Source organism: Phycodurus eques, chromosome 5 (assembly GCF_024500275.1).
Source record: "Phycodurus eques isolate BA_2022a chromosome 5, UOR_Pequ_1.1, whole genome shotgun sequence".
NCBI classification, from domain to species: domain Eukaryota; kingdom Metazoa; phylum Chordata; class Actinopteri; order Syngnathiformes; family Syngnathidae; genus Phycodurus; species Phycodurus eques.
The window spans coordinates 4695012-4713031 of NC_084529.1; the positions used below are offsets into that span (position 1 = coordinate 4695012).

General features: G+C 42.5%; 1 protein-coding gene across 6 annotated transcripts; it reads left to right on the forward strand.

Annotated features, from left to right (window-relative positions):
- Positions 1-1326: 1326 nt before the first annotated feature.
- On the forward strand, positions 1327-17388 carry hbp1 (HMG-box transcription factor 1). Of its 6 annotated transcripts, none has more exons than XM_061677107.1 (15): positions 1645-1725; positions 2807-2962; positions 3676-3859; positions 4351-4471; positions 4564-4678; positions 5832-5956; positions 6244-6400; positions 6474-6618; positions 7889-8176; positions 8298-8439; positions 14670-14840; positions 14949-16532; positions 16605-16789; positions 16869-16992; positions 17074-17387. In XM_061677107.1, the coding sequence occupies exons 2-11, from the start codon at positions 2890-2892 to the stop codon at positions 14706-14708; spliced, it is 1389 nt and encodes a 462-aa protein (XP_061533091.1). In that variant the 5' UTR covers positions 1645-1725; positions 2807-2889; the 3' UTR covers positions 14709-14840; positions 14949-16532; positions 16605-16789; positions 16869-16992; positions 17074-17387. The 6 variants fall into 6 exon arrangements, with proteins under 6 accessions (XP_061533089.1, XP_061533091.1, XP_061533090.1 ...); XM_061677106.1 differs by having other exon boundaries at positions 16605-16740; XM_061677108.1 differs by having other exon boundaries at positions 14949-15016; positions 16441-16532; positions 16605-16992; positions 17074-17380.
- Positions 17389-18020: the final 632 nt, after the last annotated feature.

The window sequence follows — 18020 nt, forward strand, 5'->3', positions numbered from 1 at the left end:
AACTGGCAAAACCTGATTAAAAAAATCTGTTTGTTTGGTTTTTAAATCTGACAAAAACTACACCAGAATTGTACAAAACCTGACCAAAACAATCTATCCAATAATATGAAAACCTGACAAAACATGGCAAAAATCTGACAAAGACTTAGAAAAATGGTGCAAAAAAAAACTGACAAAAAAAATACAGCATAAAAAATAAAAACCGTGAAAGATGTAAAAAAACAAAACAAAACAAAAACTGACAAACCTGAAAAAATCTGACGAAAAAAGAACTGACAAAAATCTTGCAAAACCCGGACAAAATCTGACAATATATGGGCAAACATGACAAAAATATAAGTTACACATAATAATAATATGACGACATCCAATAAAAGAAAAAAAACTGACAGGAATCAAGCAAAAAAAATGTAATAAATAAATAAAAACCCTAACAAAACTAGAACAAACCCTAACCCTAATTACTAAATCTGAAACAAAATTACAAATACTGAACATTAAAACATTTATAAATAATTGGAAAAAAAAGACAAATCTGACATAAGTCAGACAAAAATAAGCAAGTGTGTGTTGAATGAGAATTTGACAAAAATATGGCAAAAATCTGACATACCTTACAAAAATCAGGCAAAAAGTACCAACAAAACTTGGGCAAAAATATGAAAAAAGTTACAAATCCTGACAAAAATATGGCAAAAATCTAACAAACATGACAAAAACTGATAAAAGTCTGAAGAAAATTTTAATCGAAACACGAAATCTGACAAAGAAAAATACAACTATCAAACAAACAAAACATCCTGATAAAAATGCAGCAAAAATCTGACAAACCTGACAAAATTCAGGGAAAAAAACACACACACACAAAAACTGACATGGTCACGTGGCACAAGAATGGTTGCTCATTTACCTCCATACTTGCTACTTTTTCATTTTGTCGTTTTATATTGGTGGTCTTCTGTCTTTTTTCATACAATCCAACCAAGACGTTCATTCATACTTTTCCCCATGAACTCGTACTCATAAGTATATATTTGTATCTCTTAACCGGCGAATGAGTACACTGTAATGTCGTGGAGTGTACCTGAGTACTTTAATCGTTTCTGTACTTGCAACATTGCTGATAAAAAAAGGGGGGGGGGGGGACAAAAACAACAACTGGGTATATTGTTCATGTTATTAGCAGTCAGCTGTTAGTGGGCGGTAACAGGCGTGGACTTTCATCCAATCAGACGACCGTCAACAGAGCCCGCCCTTCATGTTGTTTCCCAACCTCAGCGGCCAATCGAATCGCCGCGCGTGAGTGAGTGACAGTGCGGTTGTCCAATCGGACGTGTCGGTTTGAGACCCTCACCCGAGCCCTCGAGTGAATGCCACAGAGTTTCTCGATGGCGACAGCTCTGGTAAGTCAACGTTCGCCTACTTTTCTTCTCCTTCCCCGCGAAGAAATAAAGATCAAAAGTGATTTTCAACGGGAGAAATGCTTGGATTACGTCTTTATATCCCCGCCGAGATCAATCATTGAGGTTGTCAAACGGTTGTTGAACGTCGAACGGCAGCTTTGGCCGTCGTTTTTTTTTTTTTTTTTTTTCCCTCTCCCTTTTTTTTTTTTTTTTTTTTTTTTTTTTTTGTCGCTGACAGCCATCGCTCGGACCCGCTTGAAATGCTGCGTCCCGATGTCATTCGTCACGAGGAAGTGGGCCAGAGAGAGACAGAGAGACGGAGGTTGCGTCATGTCTCAACTTGTTGACATTCTTTTGTTTACAGTGGGGAGCAAAAAAAAAAAAAAAAAAAAAAAAAAAAAAAAAAAAAAGCCATCCATAGAAGAAGCCCACTTTTCTTTTGTCCCGCGACACGAAATATTGTCGGTTACGTTTGGATGTGTGGCATTGTCGCGAGTGTTTCAAAAGGCACTTTGGCAGCAGTTTGTCGACAAGGCTGCGCAGTTGGGAATGAATGGGCTCTGGTGCGCATGCGCAAGGTGCCTCGCCAGTTTATAAACAAGGCCTGCGCGCGCACGGTCACGTGACCGCCCCTCCACGTTCACCGTGGGGATTGAAGGACAAAGGAATGCCCCCCCCCGCCCCCCCACCCCCCATCATATTTATACGTCGAATGTATTATGTAGACGTTTGTCAAATCCTCAAAAGTCCACAACATTAGGTACACCTGCGCAACACTGCAAAAACATAATATCACATTAAAGGCGTTATTATTATTATTTTTTAAGTGATATCTATCTATCTTGAAATATTAATAACTTTAATCTAACGACATGCAACATTTTATCTTGGAAATATGCCACTTTCTTCTCATAATGTACCAACTGTAATCTCAAAGCCATATGACTTTTCATCTAGAAAATAACTTTTTTTTCCCCCCTTGGAAATATGACTTTATTCTGGAAAAGGTTTTTATTCCCCCCCGCAAAAAAAATACTTTCTCTCAAATATTACAACTCAAACTAAAATATGACTATCTGAAAAATAACCATCTTATCTTTTTTTTTCTCAAATGCAGATAATTTACGATATAAATATGCAACTATTTTCTAAAAAAAAAAAGAATTCTCGCAATACTACCGCTGATATAAAAATGAGACTATCTCATGAAATGATTTTAATCTTGAAAATAGATTTTTTTGTTTTTTTAAATGGAAAATGTATGATTATCACGAAAATATGACATTTACAAAAGAAAATACAGCTTTGCATCTTAAAAATAACCCATTTTTTTTATGAGAGTAAGAAAACAACTTAGATCTTGTCGTGTATTTTTTTTAAATTTTGTTTTGTTTGTTTTGCAGGTAATGTGATGAGGATCAAGACGACGGAGTGAGTTGGCGCGTATCCTGCGAGTTAAAAAGGGAGTCGACGCAGCGTAGCGCGGATGGACGAGATGTACGATCCGCTCAAGTGTAACGAGGACCTGCCCTCCTCGCCCGGCTGCCACATGGACTACGGTAACGCGCACGCCAAATCGCATTGGCGTGAACCGAGAACGATACGCTCCAATCGATGAAAATCCGACATGTAAAAAGACATTTTGTTCCACTTTTACCTCTCCTGCTTGCTTTAAACACATTTAAACTAATGAAAACTGACTTTTTTTTTTTAATTATTTTTTTTAATTTTTTTATTTCTTGGTGACCGTTTTCACTCTCTCGCTGTCAAGAAAATGGAGGCGATCCTATAACATCACTATCAGGGAAAACATTGTATATTTCAGCAAAAATGTTCAAACAAGCCATGCCATTTCTACCAAAAGCCTCGTTAGCTTAATGCTAACATAAAATGCAAAAACGGAGCATCAACACGTACAAAACAGAACATTCAGCAAAAGAGAGTTAAGCCTTTTAAACCAAACCATATCATTTTCTCGAACAAATGTATACTCGTTTAATGTTAACATATCGTGCAAAACGCCATAGACGAGCGAACAGAAATGAGCATCGATGTAACGGTAAATATAAACCTTTATCCAACTGCGACGTGACCACACACGGCGCAGCAACACGTGCAAACAAAGCGTACGACCGTACTCGCGAGTGCGCGACTAAATTTGATAGCTTCCCTGGTAAGACTAAAAAAAAAAAAAAAAAACATTCAAAAAGAAATACATCGGGATATCGTGAGGTTTTATTGTATACCGATTTACTTCCTGCCATGCGTGCAGATGACATGCCGGAGCTGCAGGCGGTGGAAGAGGACCGCCGCTCGCTCGGCTTGTTCCAGGTGGGCGCCGGAGTGTCGCACCAGGAGACGAGCGGCTCGGGCGACACCAACTGGCTCGCCGAGCTGGCCAACATCGCCACCAGTCTTCAGAGCCCGCTGCTGCTCAAAGATGCCCCACACAAGAGGTTCACATTACAGTTTTTTGGGGGGCCGGCGGGGGGGCTTGGAGTCATCAGTTTTCGGTCATTTTGTACAGTTTTGAATGTCTCGCCGTTGGTGGTGTTGTTCTTCAGCGGAGTCTTTTGGCCGTTGGCGAACTAGTTTAATGGCACCTCAGCGCCACCTACTGATGTTGTCCTTCCACCGCGAGGAAAGCAACACGAATTTGCTGCCGCTATCTCGCGGGCGAGGGCCTGAAGCGCACTCGCATCTCAAGTCCTTGCTCGTATCTCAGGACACAGAAAACAACAACAACTCTTAAGTTGAGGCATTCGTATCGCAAGGCACTCACTGTCGTTTGTACGAAGACCTTTTTTTCAACGCGTTTGCTTTTCTGTTGGCTCTCGTTAGCCTGCATGTGTACCTGACGAAGTGGCCAGTGTACACAGTAAGCGCGCGGGACGGAGGAAATCGTTTCAACTTCTTGTCTTTGTTGTGGTCTTCCCTCGACGCGCAGATCATCTCCAGTCCACATCTTTGGCACCAGCAACAGTTTACATTCCTACGCCCGTCCTCCTCTGGCCAGCAGCGCGCCCAGCCCCTCCAGAGGTCACCTCCGGGAGCGCAGGCGTGTCAGGGTAACGAGCGCGCTCTTTTCACGGCGGCGGTCGAAGCCGAATCGTTTCTCCCGCGCTCGTTAATGGCGGTTGTCATGACGATGTCACGGCAGGCCAGCAGCGAGTCCGAGTCCGGCGTTTTCTCCATGTCGTCGTCCTTCTCTGATGACGAAGACATGGCCTGGTCTCGCGCGTGGCCCTCCACGGCCTGGCACTGCTTCCTGAAAGGTCGGTGGTTCGTCTCAACTCCTCCGATGAATATCTTTATGGAAAATATGTGTAGGCCTTCCATATAAAACAATCATTCATTCATTCATTCATCTTCCGTTCCGCTTCTCCTCCCAAGGGCCGCGGGCTGCCGTAGCCTATCCCAGCTATCTTTTGACATTTTTTTCCCCCCATTTTTTTGTCAGTTTTTTGCTTGTTTTTTTTGTCAGATTTCTTTATTTTCCATTTTCCATTTTTTTTTTTTTTGTATTTTTGGGTAAATTCTGTCAGTATTTTCTGTTCTGGTTTTTTTTTTCTTCCGATTTCTGTTTGTCAAAGTTCTGCCAAATCTTTGTCCAAGGTTTGCCAGTTTGTCTATTTACTTTCCCAATTTTGAAAACAAAATAAAAATATTATTTTCATAATTGTCAGCTATGTCAGCTTTTCCTTTGCCTGATTTTTGCCATATTGTGGTCAGTTGTTTTCCAGATTTTTGCGATTTGTCACGTATTTATTTTTTTGTCCAATTTTTGTGATGTTTTTGTCAGGTTATTTTTTAAACCATTGTTTTGGTGTATTTTTTTTCAGATGTAGTTTTTTTCCCCTTTTTGGTAGTGATTACTTAGTCGAGTGCAGGGGTTTGGTTCAATGTTTTGTCTGCTTTTTGTTAGATTTTGTCAAGTTTAAAAAAAAAAATGTGTCCGTTTTGTTTTTTTTGACAGACAATGGTACGAATTTTGTCAGATTTAGGAAAGTTTTTTTTTTTTTTTTTTTTTTTTTTCTGGGTATGTTTTTATCAAATTTTTGTCCGAGGTATGTCTGACCTATTTTTTCCCAAATTTTTGTCAGGTTATTCAGGTTTTCTCTTTTACATTTTTTTGCAATATTCTATAAGATTTGTATCTGTTTTTTTTTTTTTTTTTTTTTTGGTCATCTTTGTCAGGTTTTTTTCCCATGGTTTGTCAATGTTTGTCTAATTTACAATCCCTTTTTTTTTTTTGCCCAATTACTTACACCTTGGCGCAAACTACATTGCACGCCGTTCGTAAACCGCGTATTTCGGGACCGCCATAAAGCCCCTGTATATGAATATAAATGTATTTTAAAGTGCACTTCATGACACTTTGAATGTGTGTGTATTCTCCCCACAATCTGGTGGACGCGTGTGTTGCAGGAACCCGTCTTCGCTTCCATCGCGGTCCAAACGTGGAGTGGCAGGAGGCCGACGAGCTCGGGGATTCCGATGAAGATTCTGACGATGACAGCATGATGCCGCCCTCCTCCTCCTCCTCACTTAAGGTTGGATTGGAATTTTTTATTAAATAAAGACAATGTTTCTTTCTGGGGAAAAAATATTTGCCAGATTTTTTTTTTTCTTTGTTTTTTTTTGTGTCCTTTTTTTGTTAGATATTTGCCAGATTTTTTGGGTCCAAGGGTTGTCAGTTTTTGTCTTATTTATTTTCCCCTTTTGTCCAATTCTTGTCAGCTTTTAGTCATATTTTTAGTCATGTTTTTTTTTTTTTTTTTCAGTTTTAGAGCTTTTAAGTAAGTAGTTGTGTTAGAGAAGTTTTTCCCCACAATTTTAGAGATTTGGCTGCGAGGGGTTGAAGCTGATAAGCCACGAAGAGACGTTGTCCTACAGCCAGGCAGTTCTTAAACTCACCTTTGACCCCGGCTCCCCCGACGACGGCCTTTTAACCGCCGAATGCCGATTGGACCATCCCTTTTTTGTCCGAAGTAAAGGTACAGGACCCGACGGCTAAAGTCTGGAACGTTTTTTTGAAATGATTGTACTGCACGTCCGTTGCGTTGTCAGGGTGGGCCTCCTTTTACCCGAGCCTCACCGTGGTGCATCATGGGATTCCATGCTACGAGATGCAGCTGGGCGACACGTGCCTGCCGCCAAACCACCCCGATGCCATTAAATGCGACGATTCTGTCGTTTTTGATACATTTCGAAGGTACGTACCTGCGGAGTTTGCATGTTCGCGACATACGACGGCGTTCCCGAAACTCACTCGCAGCGCCCCCTGGAGAGTGAGAAAGAATTAGCCGATCGACGCCAAATTGCCCAGACATGTCTATCATAACACGACGCAGGCAAAAGTCTCAAGGAGCCGTTTGTGAAAGTGGACAGGAAGTCAGCCATTTTGACGTGCCGCAGCCATTTTGGGCAAATTCCTGGGCTTGTACTTCCATCAACCCCTACTGGAGCAGCGATTCACAAGCACAGTTCCGTGGGAAATTAGCCAAAATATGCGATGTACGAGGCTGGTCTGGTAGGGAAGTGATAGCAATGTTGTGACATTAACATTTTGAACAATGGAAATGTTAGCTTCAAGTAATATGGAGCATATCGTATCATGTCTCATTCTGATTATGAGATAAGCCAAGGCTTTCCGTGGTAGATAATTTATGCGCAAACAGGCGGCAATGGCACCGGGCTACTTCCTACTTCCTGTTCGCTAAGCGACGCTCACCCTAAAACGGTTTGTCTGCAGATATCACAAGATAGCAGACTTGTGTCGAAATTAAATTCACCTCACTTCAACATGCTGCCACCAGATGGCGCCAAAGGAAATACTCTTATTGCTTTGGCCTGAGCACAAAAGGGTGGGCTGCAAAAAAGAATGTGGAAATAGGCGAATTTGTGAATGCCGCACTGCAAATATGACAGGGCTTACTTACATGTGCATAGTTTTTGACACTTTCGCTTCGGTGGTGTGTTCTGAGAGATTTCTCATGTCAACAACACTGCAAAGGTTGGGAAACCGCACTTGAGAATTGACTCGAATGAGCCCAAACTGGAAAAAAGGATGGCTGCAGCTATCGGATATTTTTAGTGTCGATTATTATCGCGACTTCCCCATCAATTAATAGGATCAAAATAGATTTTGCATTATTAAACAATAACATGCATGAGAGGTATTATTTCTTTCCATTTAGCGCCACTATCCTCATGCGCTACTGTAGTATCTGTGACTTTTGAGTGTGTATGGCTTTAAAAAGGCAGGGCCAAGCCTGGAGAGCGACGCGGGCCCCAGCGAATGAGAGTGTTATTAATTAGTGTATGAAGTGGTCGTATTAGTGGATTCCTTTGATTTCGTTGCATCCCTATCAAAAAAAAACTTCTATCCGTCCGTTTTCTTCTGTCAGGGTCGTTTGAAAGTCCAAATCTGGCTCGATTAGGAAATAGCTCACGAGGGGCAAATGTGAATTTGTGTGTCGCAGCTACGACTTCACCCCGCTGGACTCGTCCGCCGTGTACGTCCTGAGCAGCATGGCCCGCCAGCGCCGGACCTGCCTGTCCGGCTGCGGCGCCGCCAGTCCGGACTGCGACAAACTGGAGCGCTCCGGCTCCCCGCAGTCGGCGGGCGGCAGGTCGGGCAGGGGGCAGGCGCCGGGGGCCGGCGGGGGCGCCGCGCCCACCAAATGCAAGCGCCCCATGAACGCCTTCATGCTGTTCGCCAAGAAGTACCGAGTGGAGTACACGCAGATGTATCCGGGGAAAGACAACAGGTGCGTCTTTGATTCATCTACGATTTTCTGTATGCTATTGTATGTTTCTACAGTATAGATCGTAACCTTTATGTGGCCAATGAGTACGTGGAAATCTCGAGCCCGGCCTCTCCTTTTCCAGAGCCATTAGTGTCATCCTGGGCGACAAGTGGAAGAAGATGAAGAGCGAGGAGCGGCGGCTGTACACCACGGAGGCCAAGGCTCTGGCCGAGGAGCAGAAGCGCCTCAATCCCGACTGCTGGAAGCGGAAAAGAACCAACTCGGTAAGCGCGCCCGACCAAATTCCGTAGTGCTGCGGCGGTACGTTGATTTAGCCGGCGGGGCCCCAGACGACAAGCCGTCGCTTGGTCAAATTAGGCCACGTTGCCGAGGAGAGCCACGGTCGTCGTCAGTTGGTTTCAAGAAGAAAATTAGCAGGCGGTAATATTGTACTGCGTTGAAAGAAACTTTTTTTTTTTTTCCCCACACACCTTTGTGCTGCAATTCAATGGACACTGTGTTGCTCCTTGTAGCGTGCGTGCCTTAGCCACCACATTTTTCAATTAGTTTTTTTTCTTTTTGCAAGGAACCAACCCTCAAATCACCCATTGGTGGTTTATCCCCGGCGAATTCAAAAATGTTTTGGGAGTCAAAAAAAAAAAAAAAAATCAATCATTATAATGGGCGTCAATTATCCGCGGATTTTTCCTATTCACGGTCCGGCCTGGTCTATCCGTTGTTTAAAGGTTTATAGCACTGCAACGCTGATGCTCCCCCCCAATCTATGGAGTTTTGCATTTGCATTTTTTTAGCATTAAGCTAGCGGCGAGTCATAAGGCAAATGTTTGAAATACACAGCGTGTAATTCTCTTTGTCTTATGTGTCGTTTTGACTGCTTGAAGCTTCTTTTTTTTTTTTCCTTTTTTTTTTTTGGGCAGAAACGTTCTGTGCCAAAGTGCGTGAGAAACTTTTAAATCGGTCACTCATATTTGTCGTTGAATTAAAAAGGTGGGAAAGAAAAGGTGTTGGCTTTTTGGGGGACAGGAATGGCATTTCGATTCATTTCAATTTGCGTGTATTCGTGTGCGTGTCTGACGCTGGCTTCCTGTCCCGTCATCTCAACAGGGTTCCCAGCAGCCTTAAAAAGAATCCACCTGCGCGGACGCCTCGCTCTTTTTTCGCTCTCCTGTACTCTCGACAGCCGACGGCGAGGGGGGCCGACCTCACCAGCTTTTGTAACCTTTATACAGAAGGGGAAAAGCCCGTTTCGTCACTAACCAAGTGCGTGTATTTTCTTACTCTATCGCTAATGCAAAGGACTTTGTATTCCTCTTTTGGTAGGAACGAACCTCCTCGTTTTATTTCGTACGGAAATTGAGCCTGTGGTGCTATGTATGCTTCAGTGCAGCAAAAGTCAACACACCTATTTATAATTGTATAAAAGGAGATCTCGTGGAGACGTTTCTCACTCAGCTGTCGGCGATATTTTCAGTATATTGCACAGAAATGCTAATAACCCTTTCATAGCTTTTCATCGCGCTTGATACAGTCAAGCTTATCAAATCTCCCTGGGATGTGTAGCCAACTCAGTCTTAATAGACTTCTGCCATACGTTGATCCGTGATCAGTTTACACTCAAGTCACCGAGCACTTCAGGCCTTTTCGCTGCCAGTGTTCATTCCTATTGCACTTTATATCACGATATAAATATGTAATCTTGAGCTATACGGCCTTTGTATTCTCGTGCAGGAATCTCATTTGTGTAGCGGAGCTTTTTTTTTTTTTTTTTGCGGCCACGCTCTTGCTTTCAGGTTGCAACAATGTTCATAATGTACAGGTTTCACAGCCCACAATTGCACAGAATATCCTTGTATCATATTATAAATACTTTTTTTTTTTTTTTTTAAAACTCATATCGTCTCTGCTGTGTGTTTTGTGCTTTCCCGTGAGGGCCTCTCATTCTCTGTTTGTTGTGTTTGTTAGTCACCACAAGGAGACGAATTTTGAATTACAAATGCATAATCTATTGGTATTATTTTTCTTGATGCAATTAAAGATACAGAAATACATCATACTCACTGGAGATTGTCAATGAGATGTATAAGATTGTGGTTATTAATGTGTGACCATTCGGACGACGTGAAATGCAGACGTCCAACAAAAATGTTATTTTCGTTACAAAATGTTGGAAATATACGAATACAATTTCATGGAACGCATATGAGAATTTAGGTTTTAAATGTAGCTCTTCCTTGCATCAAACTATCATTCACTTTGCAACAGGCAGAGGGCGCACACACTTCAATTTCCATGCTCAAGTCAAGTAATTGATATCAGACGACTGCACTTGTTAGTGAGATCAATACCATCAATCATCACTTTGCACCCAATCAAAAGTTGCCAACTTGCCGGCTTCCATCACAGCTCTGAAAATAGCAACACGCGGAGTCTGCGAGGGCGAGAGTCATGGGTCTGCGCATCTCATGAAAAAAAACAAACAAAACAAAAAAACAATGATCAACACCCCGGGAGCCTTTCGAGCGCACAAATCTAATTATAGCCCATATCGGAAACACAGCGCTCCCCAAATGAACCCACTTGAATACTTTATGGACTATTTGAGGCGCTGCACCACTGCCCATGACTATTTGTAATCCATATCCAGTCCCTTGTGCTGTCACGTGGGAAGAGACCCACAGACCACCTCATTAGGGACATCCATCTATTTTCTATGAAAGTGACACAGAATTAAAAAAAAAAAAAATGATGACACTATTAAAATGACCAAAAAGAAAAACAATAAAATATAAACACAGGACATAGCACGCTGAATACATAAACGAGCTGACCATTGAACACAAAAGTTTGTCTAAAATTGTTTTCATTTTTTTTTTTTTTTAGCCGCAATGTTGCAGGTAGTGTGCATTATAAATATACACGTGGCAGGATTGTTGGTAATGAAAGAAAAACCCGCAGTGGTCACAAAAAAAAAAAAAAAAAAAGAACTTGAATCTGACAGAAATAATAATAAATAAAAATGGTGTGAAAATGAACCAATGAAAATCAGGCATTGCTTTTGAATTGTGGTTGAATGGAATTCTTTTTTAAAAAACTAAACTTGTGAAACTGGCCTGGACAAAAAATGTGGGCCAAAAGTTGTATTATGAGAAAAATAAAGTTGTACCATTACAATAAATAATAATTTAAAAAAAATCTAATGACATAAAGAGTCAGAATTTTAGATGATTAATTTGTAATATGGAGGGATTTTTTTTTTTAAATATTACAATTAAAAAAAAACGCCTCAACTTTACAAGAAACAATTTTACGCACAGTCAGAATATTGCAACAATAAAGCTACAATACAAGAGGACAAAAGTGGTAATATTACAATAAGAAAAAAAAATGTACGTGAAAAAAAGTGACTTTTACGTGACTAAATTTGTAATATTACCAAAAAAAAAAACGGTCAATATTACAAGAAAAAAGGCTCAATTTGATAAGAAAACAGTGTTAATATTCTGGGGGGGATTCTTGAGTATTACAAAAAAAAGTTAGCAACAATTATGCATGTGTAGCTAATATTCTGGTGGATGAGTACTGTTATTTGGAAGAACATTTGGCTCACAGCAGTCTCGATAGCTTTCCTGAGTCATTAATTATTCATGATCAGAAGCCCACATACTCGCCAACAAGCTCAGCTTTCATTTTACTTCCAGGATCAAAAATATGTTACGCGGTTTACAATAACTGTCACATCTATGCTCATTTATGTTAGCCTTTCTATGGCATTTCACATGATACAGTTTGCTAGCATTGAGCTCGCGGAATTTGTTTTTCAAATATATAGTTTTTTTTTTTTTTTTCTTCAATTAAAATGAACGGAAAATGAAAAAATGAAAATGTATTTTAATGTAGCAGCTGTTTCAAGGTTAAGAATTACCATAAGATCAATGCTAATTTCCGTGCTACTGTATTTCACATGACATGCTAGCATGAAGCTAACACACTGTTGTAATTATATGGCTGGATTTCTTATATAAAGGGCGCCGGAGGGATTGCCCCCACCCCCCCCCCCCCCCCCCCCCCCCCCTCCGGCCCCCCGCCCCGTGGGTTCACTGTAGTCCGAAAGCAGTGTGAGGTTAACTAGGCCACGTTTTGCCATCGGGTTGCGTGTAAATATGCTGCAAACTATATTTAGCATCTTCTCATTAGCGATGCCGTAACGAGACGGTTTGCCCCCCCCCCGACGGTAATAAATGATGTTGGCATTTTGCAAATTCATTTATTGAACCGTGCGCTCATCGCTGCGTGTTAACCGACGGCGGCGTCTGACTTGACCTTTGTGTTCATTAAAATCCCTCGGACGTGATCACTGCCGGGAGAAAAATTGGATACAATGATTGGTTAATCTTGGAAAATAAGTTTGTTTTTGGAAGAAGACAAATTGAATTGCGGAAAATCTGTTTCCCAAAGAGCTTACCCTCGCCGAGGTCACGGGTGACACACACAGGAGGGCCTTAAGTCGAGATTCAAACCCAGAATCTCTCGACGGCGAACCAGATCCGTTGACCGTATGTATATACCCCACCTTGCCGCCGGTAGAATGACGTAAAGATCATAATAAAAAGGTATACGGGCTAGTGGTTAGACAGCATGCTTCACATTTCTGAGGTTCTGGATTTGAATCCGATCTCCGGCCTTCCTGTGTGGAGGTGGAGGTGTTCTCCCAGTGCTTGCGTGGGTTTTCTCCAGGTCAATTAGGTGCCTGATTTAGACTGCCTTGTAATTTATCACCTATTTGAAATTTGATTGACATTTTTAGGGGTGCCAATTTGGATGTTTGTTTGAAATAAAACGTACGACTCTACGATAAAACGAACTCAAATATTTTTTTTCTCACACACGCAGTCACACACATTAGTGCTACTCTTTATCCCAAGTATCCTTTTTGTTTATTTTCTTTACAAAAACAAAACAGAATGTCGTTTAAATTCACACTTTAGTCATGTCCCTGGATTTTCACCTCTGCAGGCCACAGGAACGCCAAAAGTAAGTCATTACTCATTTATTTTTCTATGTATTGGATGAAAAAAAGGATACCGAAATGATTGAATTTTATTTTATTTTTTGTAACTTTAATGTCAGCTGGGGGAGGCTCATGCTCACCTGGACCCTAATGAGGACAAGCGCCATAAAAAAGTTGTTGGATGGATGGCCGGACGATGATTATCACCCAAAAACTATTTTTTTTAGAATTTTTGTTTACGATGCCATAAGGTGGCGCCAAAGTTTTGTGTAATAGAAAAGTCATGCTTTGGTGCCACCTTGTGGCACCTATAGGCAATTATAAAAGAGGTTCGTCAACGACACAGAGTAGTCGTGGTGACATTTACTGTCCCCCCCCCCCGCCAATAACGGGGAGATTACTGTAATCCACGAGAGTCATTTTATCAGTATTTCCTCGCTACGTTTTTCAACGAGTGCCCTCGAATGACTCTTTTCCCTTTGAAGAAAATGGCTGGATAGAGGAGTCAAAAGAGGGATGAGTAAAAGGAACAATGAGAGCGGAAGGCGCGAAAGTGAGCCGGGGAGATGATAGCTGTTGGCTGCCTCCGAAATCACAAGCTGCGCCTCAATCAAGACTCCCAAATTACCAGCACTTTAAGCAGTAATTGAGCGAGACAGCCAGCAGCCGGGCGCTCGCACGCTCGCACGCACGCACACACGCACGTGTGTGGGTAATATAACGAGTGTAACATTTCCTATAGCTTTCGTAATACGCAAAATGGCTTTCTGGTGGCCGTATGGAGCTATTTAATCGCCTTCAATGCGGAAGGATCTGTGTGGTTACCGGGAAGTCACGCGGTCAGGCAATGTTTTGTCACCGCTCTCTTGTCATCGTGCCATGTTTCTTATTTGTGTTGTTCTATGAGGCTCGCTCTTTGTTTTTTTTTGTCACAATGGACTCCTTTTGGATCGTTGCTTTGATTCGGAAACAAACTGTGAACAAGACCAAAAGGAGCGTCCAGACTTTTATTTTCACCGACGAAGTTGTAGACACGAGTGAACGATTGACAGGAGCGTCGAAGTAAAAGGCTTTATTGAATACGAAGCTTCAGATGGCGTTCTTACATAGTTGCCGGGTTATTGGGGACAGCGAAAAAGGTTGCTTCACAAGGAGTTGAAATGACAGTCAAGGTTCTGGCCAGCAGGGGGCGGTTGTGTGCACGGGAATCCTGGACAAATGACCCTCGAATGAACCTACGGCGCCGAGCTGAATTTTGTTTCCATGTTTGCTGCTAAATTCCCATCAACTTCAAGGCAGCGACACGGACGTAGTGAGTCATCGTCAATGCACCTGATAATGACTCCACTGTGACGCATAACTGCGTTGATACTTCATGATCACATTAGCGTTGCGCCGTTTTCGCCACCTTGTAACGACACAATGTCTCTGACCTGCACCACTGATCATGTAGTTGTCACACTTGTGTTTTAACCACCTCATCAGGACCTGACTCCGATGCAGAACCGCGTTGATACTTTGTGATCACGTTAGCATCACGCTGTGTTTGCGCCACATCATAAAGACTGGACCCTGACATGTAAGAGTGCTGCTACTCGATGATGACGTTGTAGTCGCCCACCCTGTAAGGACTCAACTCTAGCACGTTACGCTACGGTAAGTAGTGGCAGTAGGCTCACTTTGCAGCGAACGCAAACAGCGGTCATCGGAAAGACATTGCAGCGAAGATCTGCTAGGCTGAACTCCCGATTTTCTTCTCTCCAGAAGCAGCAGGATGAAGTGCAAATTCCGGTTGCGACTGCTGCTCCTATATATGATCTTGTTCCCAGCAGGTAACGACTCAACTTTGCAAACTTGATCAACGTGAGCGGGCAGACGTTTGGGTGAGAAAAAGCAAATTTGAAGGGATGCAACTGGAAGTGTCATTGGAAATCAGAATCAAAATCATCTTTATTTGCCAAGTATGTCCAAAACACACAAGGAATTTGTCTCCGGTAGTTGGAGCCGCTCTAGTACAACAAAAAGTCAATTTACAGAACACTTTGGGGACATAAAGACATTGACAAAAAACAATTGTGCAAAAAGATGCAGAGTCCTCTAGCACTTAGAGCAGTTCGAACGACTAATATTGCAATAGTCCGGTGCAATGACCATTGTGCAAAGGGCGCTGAGACTTCAAGGAGTGTATGCGGTTTAAAGTGACGAGTTAGTGCGATCATCTGGGACAATGTCGGTTGTGCAAATGTTACAGATACTCCTCAATCAGTGTGCAAATGGAGCAGATGCTACTCTGGCATGAGTGGCCAGTATATGCAAATAGTGCAGCATGGCGAGACAACTACAGTGAGTGCACGAGTAATACATAATTGGCCCCACAGAAATGTGACAACGAACTCAAGTCAAAAAATTGCCAGCTTGTTGTAATGGAATTATAGGTTAGGTGTTTAAGAAGTTGATCGCAAGAGGGAAGAAGCTGTTGGAATGTCTACTAGTTCTAGTTTGCGTTGATCGGTAGCGACACAACGACACACAAATGACACAACATTTTAGTTGAAAATGTAATAGCCCTGCAACTATCTTGACAATTTATGTTTCTGATCACTGTCAAAATTATCATCATAATCATCCATCAATAGCAGGTATGCAATCATTTATTTTGTTGAGGCACATAATAGGTGAATGCAATAATCCTGTAATTTTTGTTTACAATTTTATAATTTACTCTCAAAATGCTCATCTCCAATACGAATAACGTAGTGAAGAATAGACTAGACAGAGAATAAACAAAACGCCCGAATGTTTCTAACTGGTTAAGACAGAAATGTAATGAGTTACTTCAAACTTCACAGAAAACAAGAATAATAGTGAATTAAGGACATTTAAGGTTTCTAGCGTGAATGTCAACCGAATTGTAAAATTGAAACATTTTTAAACGGATTTCCCAGCAATGTAATCTGAAAAGAATAAGTATTTCCTGAAACAATAATGAGAAAAAAACGATTTGGTTGGACTTCAGCTAAATTCACACACCCGATTTCCGGGTACCCAAAAAATGGGAAGAAAATGGCGTCCGTTTTTCTGTATTTAGTAACAGACCTGTAATAAATAAATGTAATAGTCCTGCTATTCTTTGTACAATTTATACATTTTGAGTCCGTTTTTACAGCGGATCTGTTTTGCTCTTCCTGCGCGACCTGGAAAGTCAACACAAGTGTCAACTTGTTTTGTGTCTTTCTACACATTCTAAACAAACTAGAACTGCAAAAAGCCGCTGGCGAAGGAGAGACGGGAGACAAGTGGCCGCAAAAGCAAGGAAACGTGTGACTGAATGTTTCACTGGAAGAAAGGGTAGGCTCTGCTCCACCCGATGCCTGCTGATGGGACAGCTAAAAAAATGTTCTTTTTAATGATGCCTGACAGATGCCGATGCAACCAAGATAACCGGGACGGGCTGCGAAACGACTGCCGGGAAATGTGCCCGAAGACAGCGTCGCCCGCTGTGCCGCAGACATTTGTATTGCAGCCGCCACGACTCGAAACCCAGCAAAAGAGACTCGTAAGAACGATGGCGATACAGCCAGAAATAAGAATGACGACAACAGCGAGTAGGATGAGAAGCCGCCTCCCGAGGCCGAGCAAGCCTTCTCGTGGAAGGAATTCAACGAGGAATCTTTTGTGTCTCAGATTTGAAATGCTACAAGTGCGCTGGTGGGAGAGGCCTGCGAGATTCGTCAGGCACTCAAAAGACGTGCCCACAAGGCAGCGGTGTGAAGGATGTACACAAAAGAACAAACAAAACGAGAAAACAGTAGGTTTGGCGTGACCCGATGCCTGGAGATCAGGTGACCCAATGCCTCCTTAAAATCTTTCTTTTAATGACTCCTTACAGATGATGGAAAGATCACCAAGGTGACAGAATGTAAAGACAAAGCCAATTGTTGCGATGACCGAGACTTGTGTAACGCGGCCAAGCCGACGGCGCGGGCGACCTACTCCCGCTGGCGGCGGTCACCGTCTTCCTTGGTGCTCTTTGCGTGAGCGAGCCCGACGGCGGCCGACGCCTTCCTGCAGCGGTTTCATGCTCGCCGTTTCCTCCTCTTCATCCATCTGCTATCCTATATTTCTCACGCTAACCTTTGACCTGTGTTCAGCATTTTCATGTATGAAGTGTTCTCAATAAAGTCAAAAGAAAGTCTCGACAATTGATTTCGGGGAGAACAAGTAAATGCTCCTGCACTAGACAAACTCAAGCACATAAAGACACCAAAACACACACACACACACAGATGGACACCCACAAAGTCACACACGTTGCAAACAGGCACTCAATATACACACACGGCATACAGATGTACACATCCAGTAATGTGATGGTGTCGTTGCTTGAATTCTATTGAACAAAGCTGGTCAACAACTCCCCAGCCACCTCTCCTAGACGCTTCCATACCTCCACAGGAATGTCGTCAGGACCAGGTGCCTTTCCATTTTTCACCCTTGTTTAATGCCTTTCTCACTCCCCCCCCTTACTAATCATTGCCACTTCCTGGTCCACCACACTTGCCTCCTCGACTCTCCCTTCTCTCTCATTTTCCTCACTCATCAACTCCTCGAAGTATTCTTTCCATCTAGCTAGCACACTACTGGCACCAGTCAACATAGTTCCATCTCTATCCTTAGTCACCCTAACCAGCAGCACATCCTTCCCATCGCTATCCCGCTGTCTGGCCAACCTGTATAGATCCTTTTCTCCTTCTTTAGTGTCCAACCTGGCATACATGCCATCATGTCTCTTGTTTGTCCTTTGCCACTTCTTCCTTTGCCCTATGTCGCATCTCA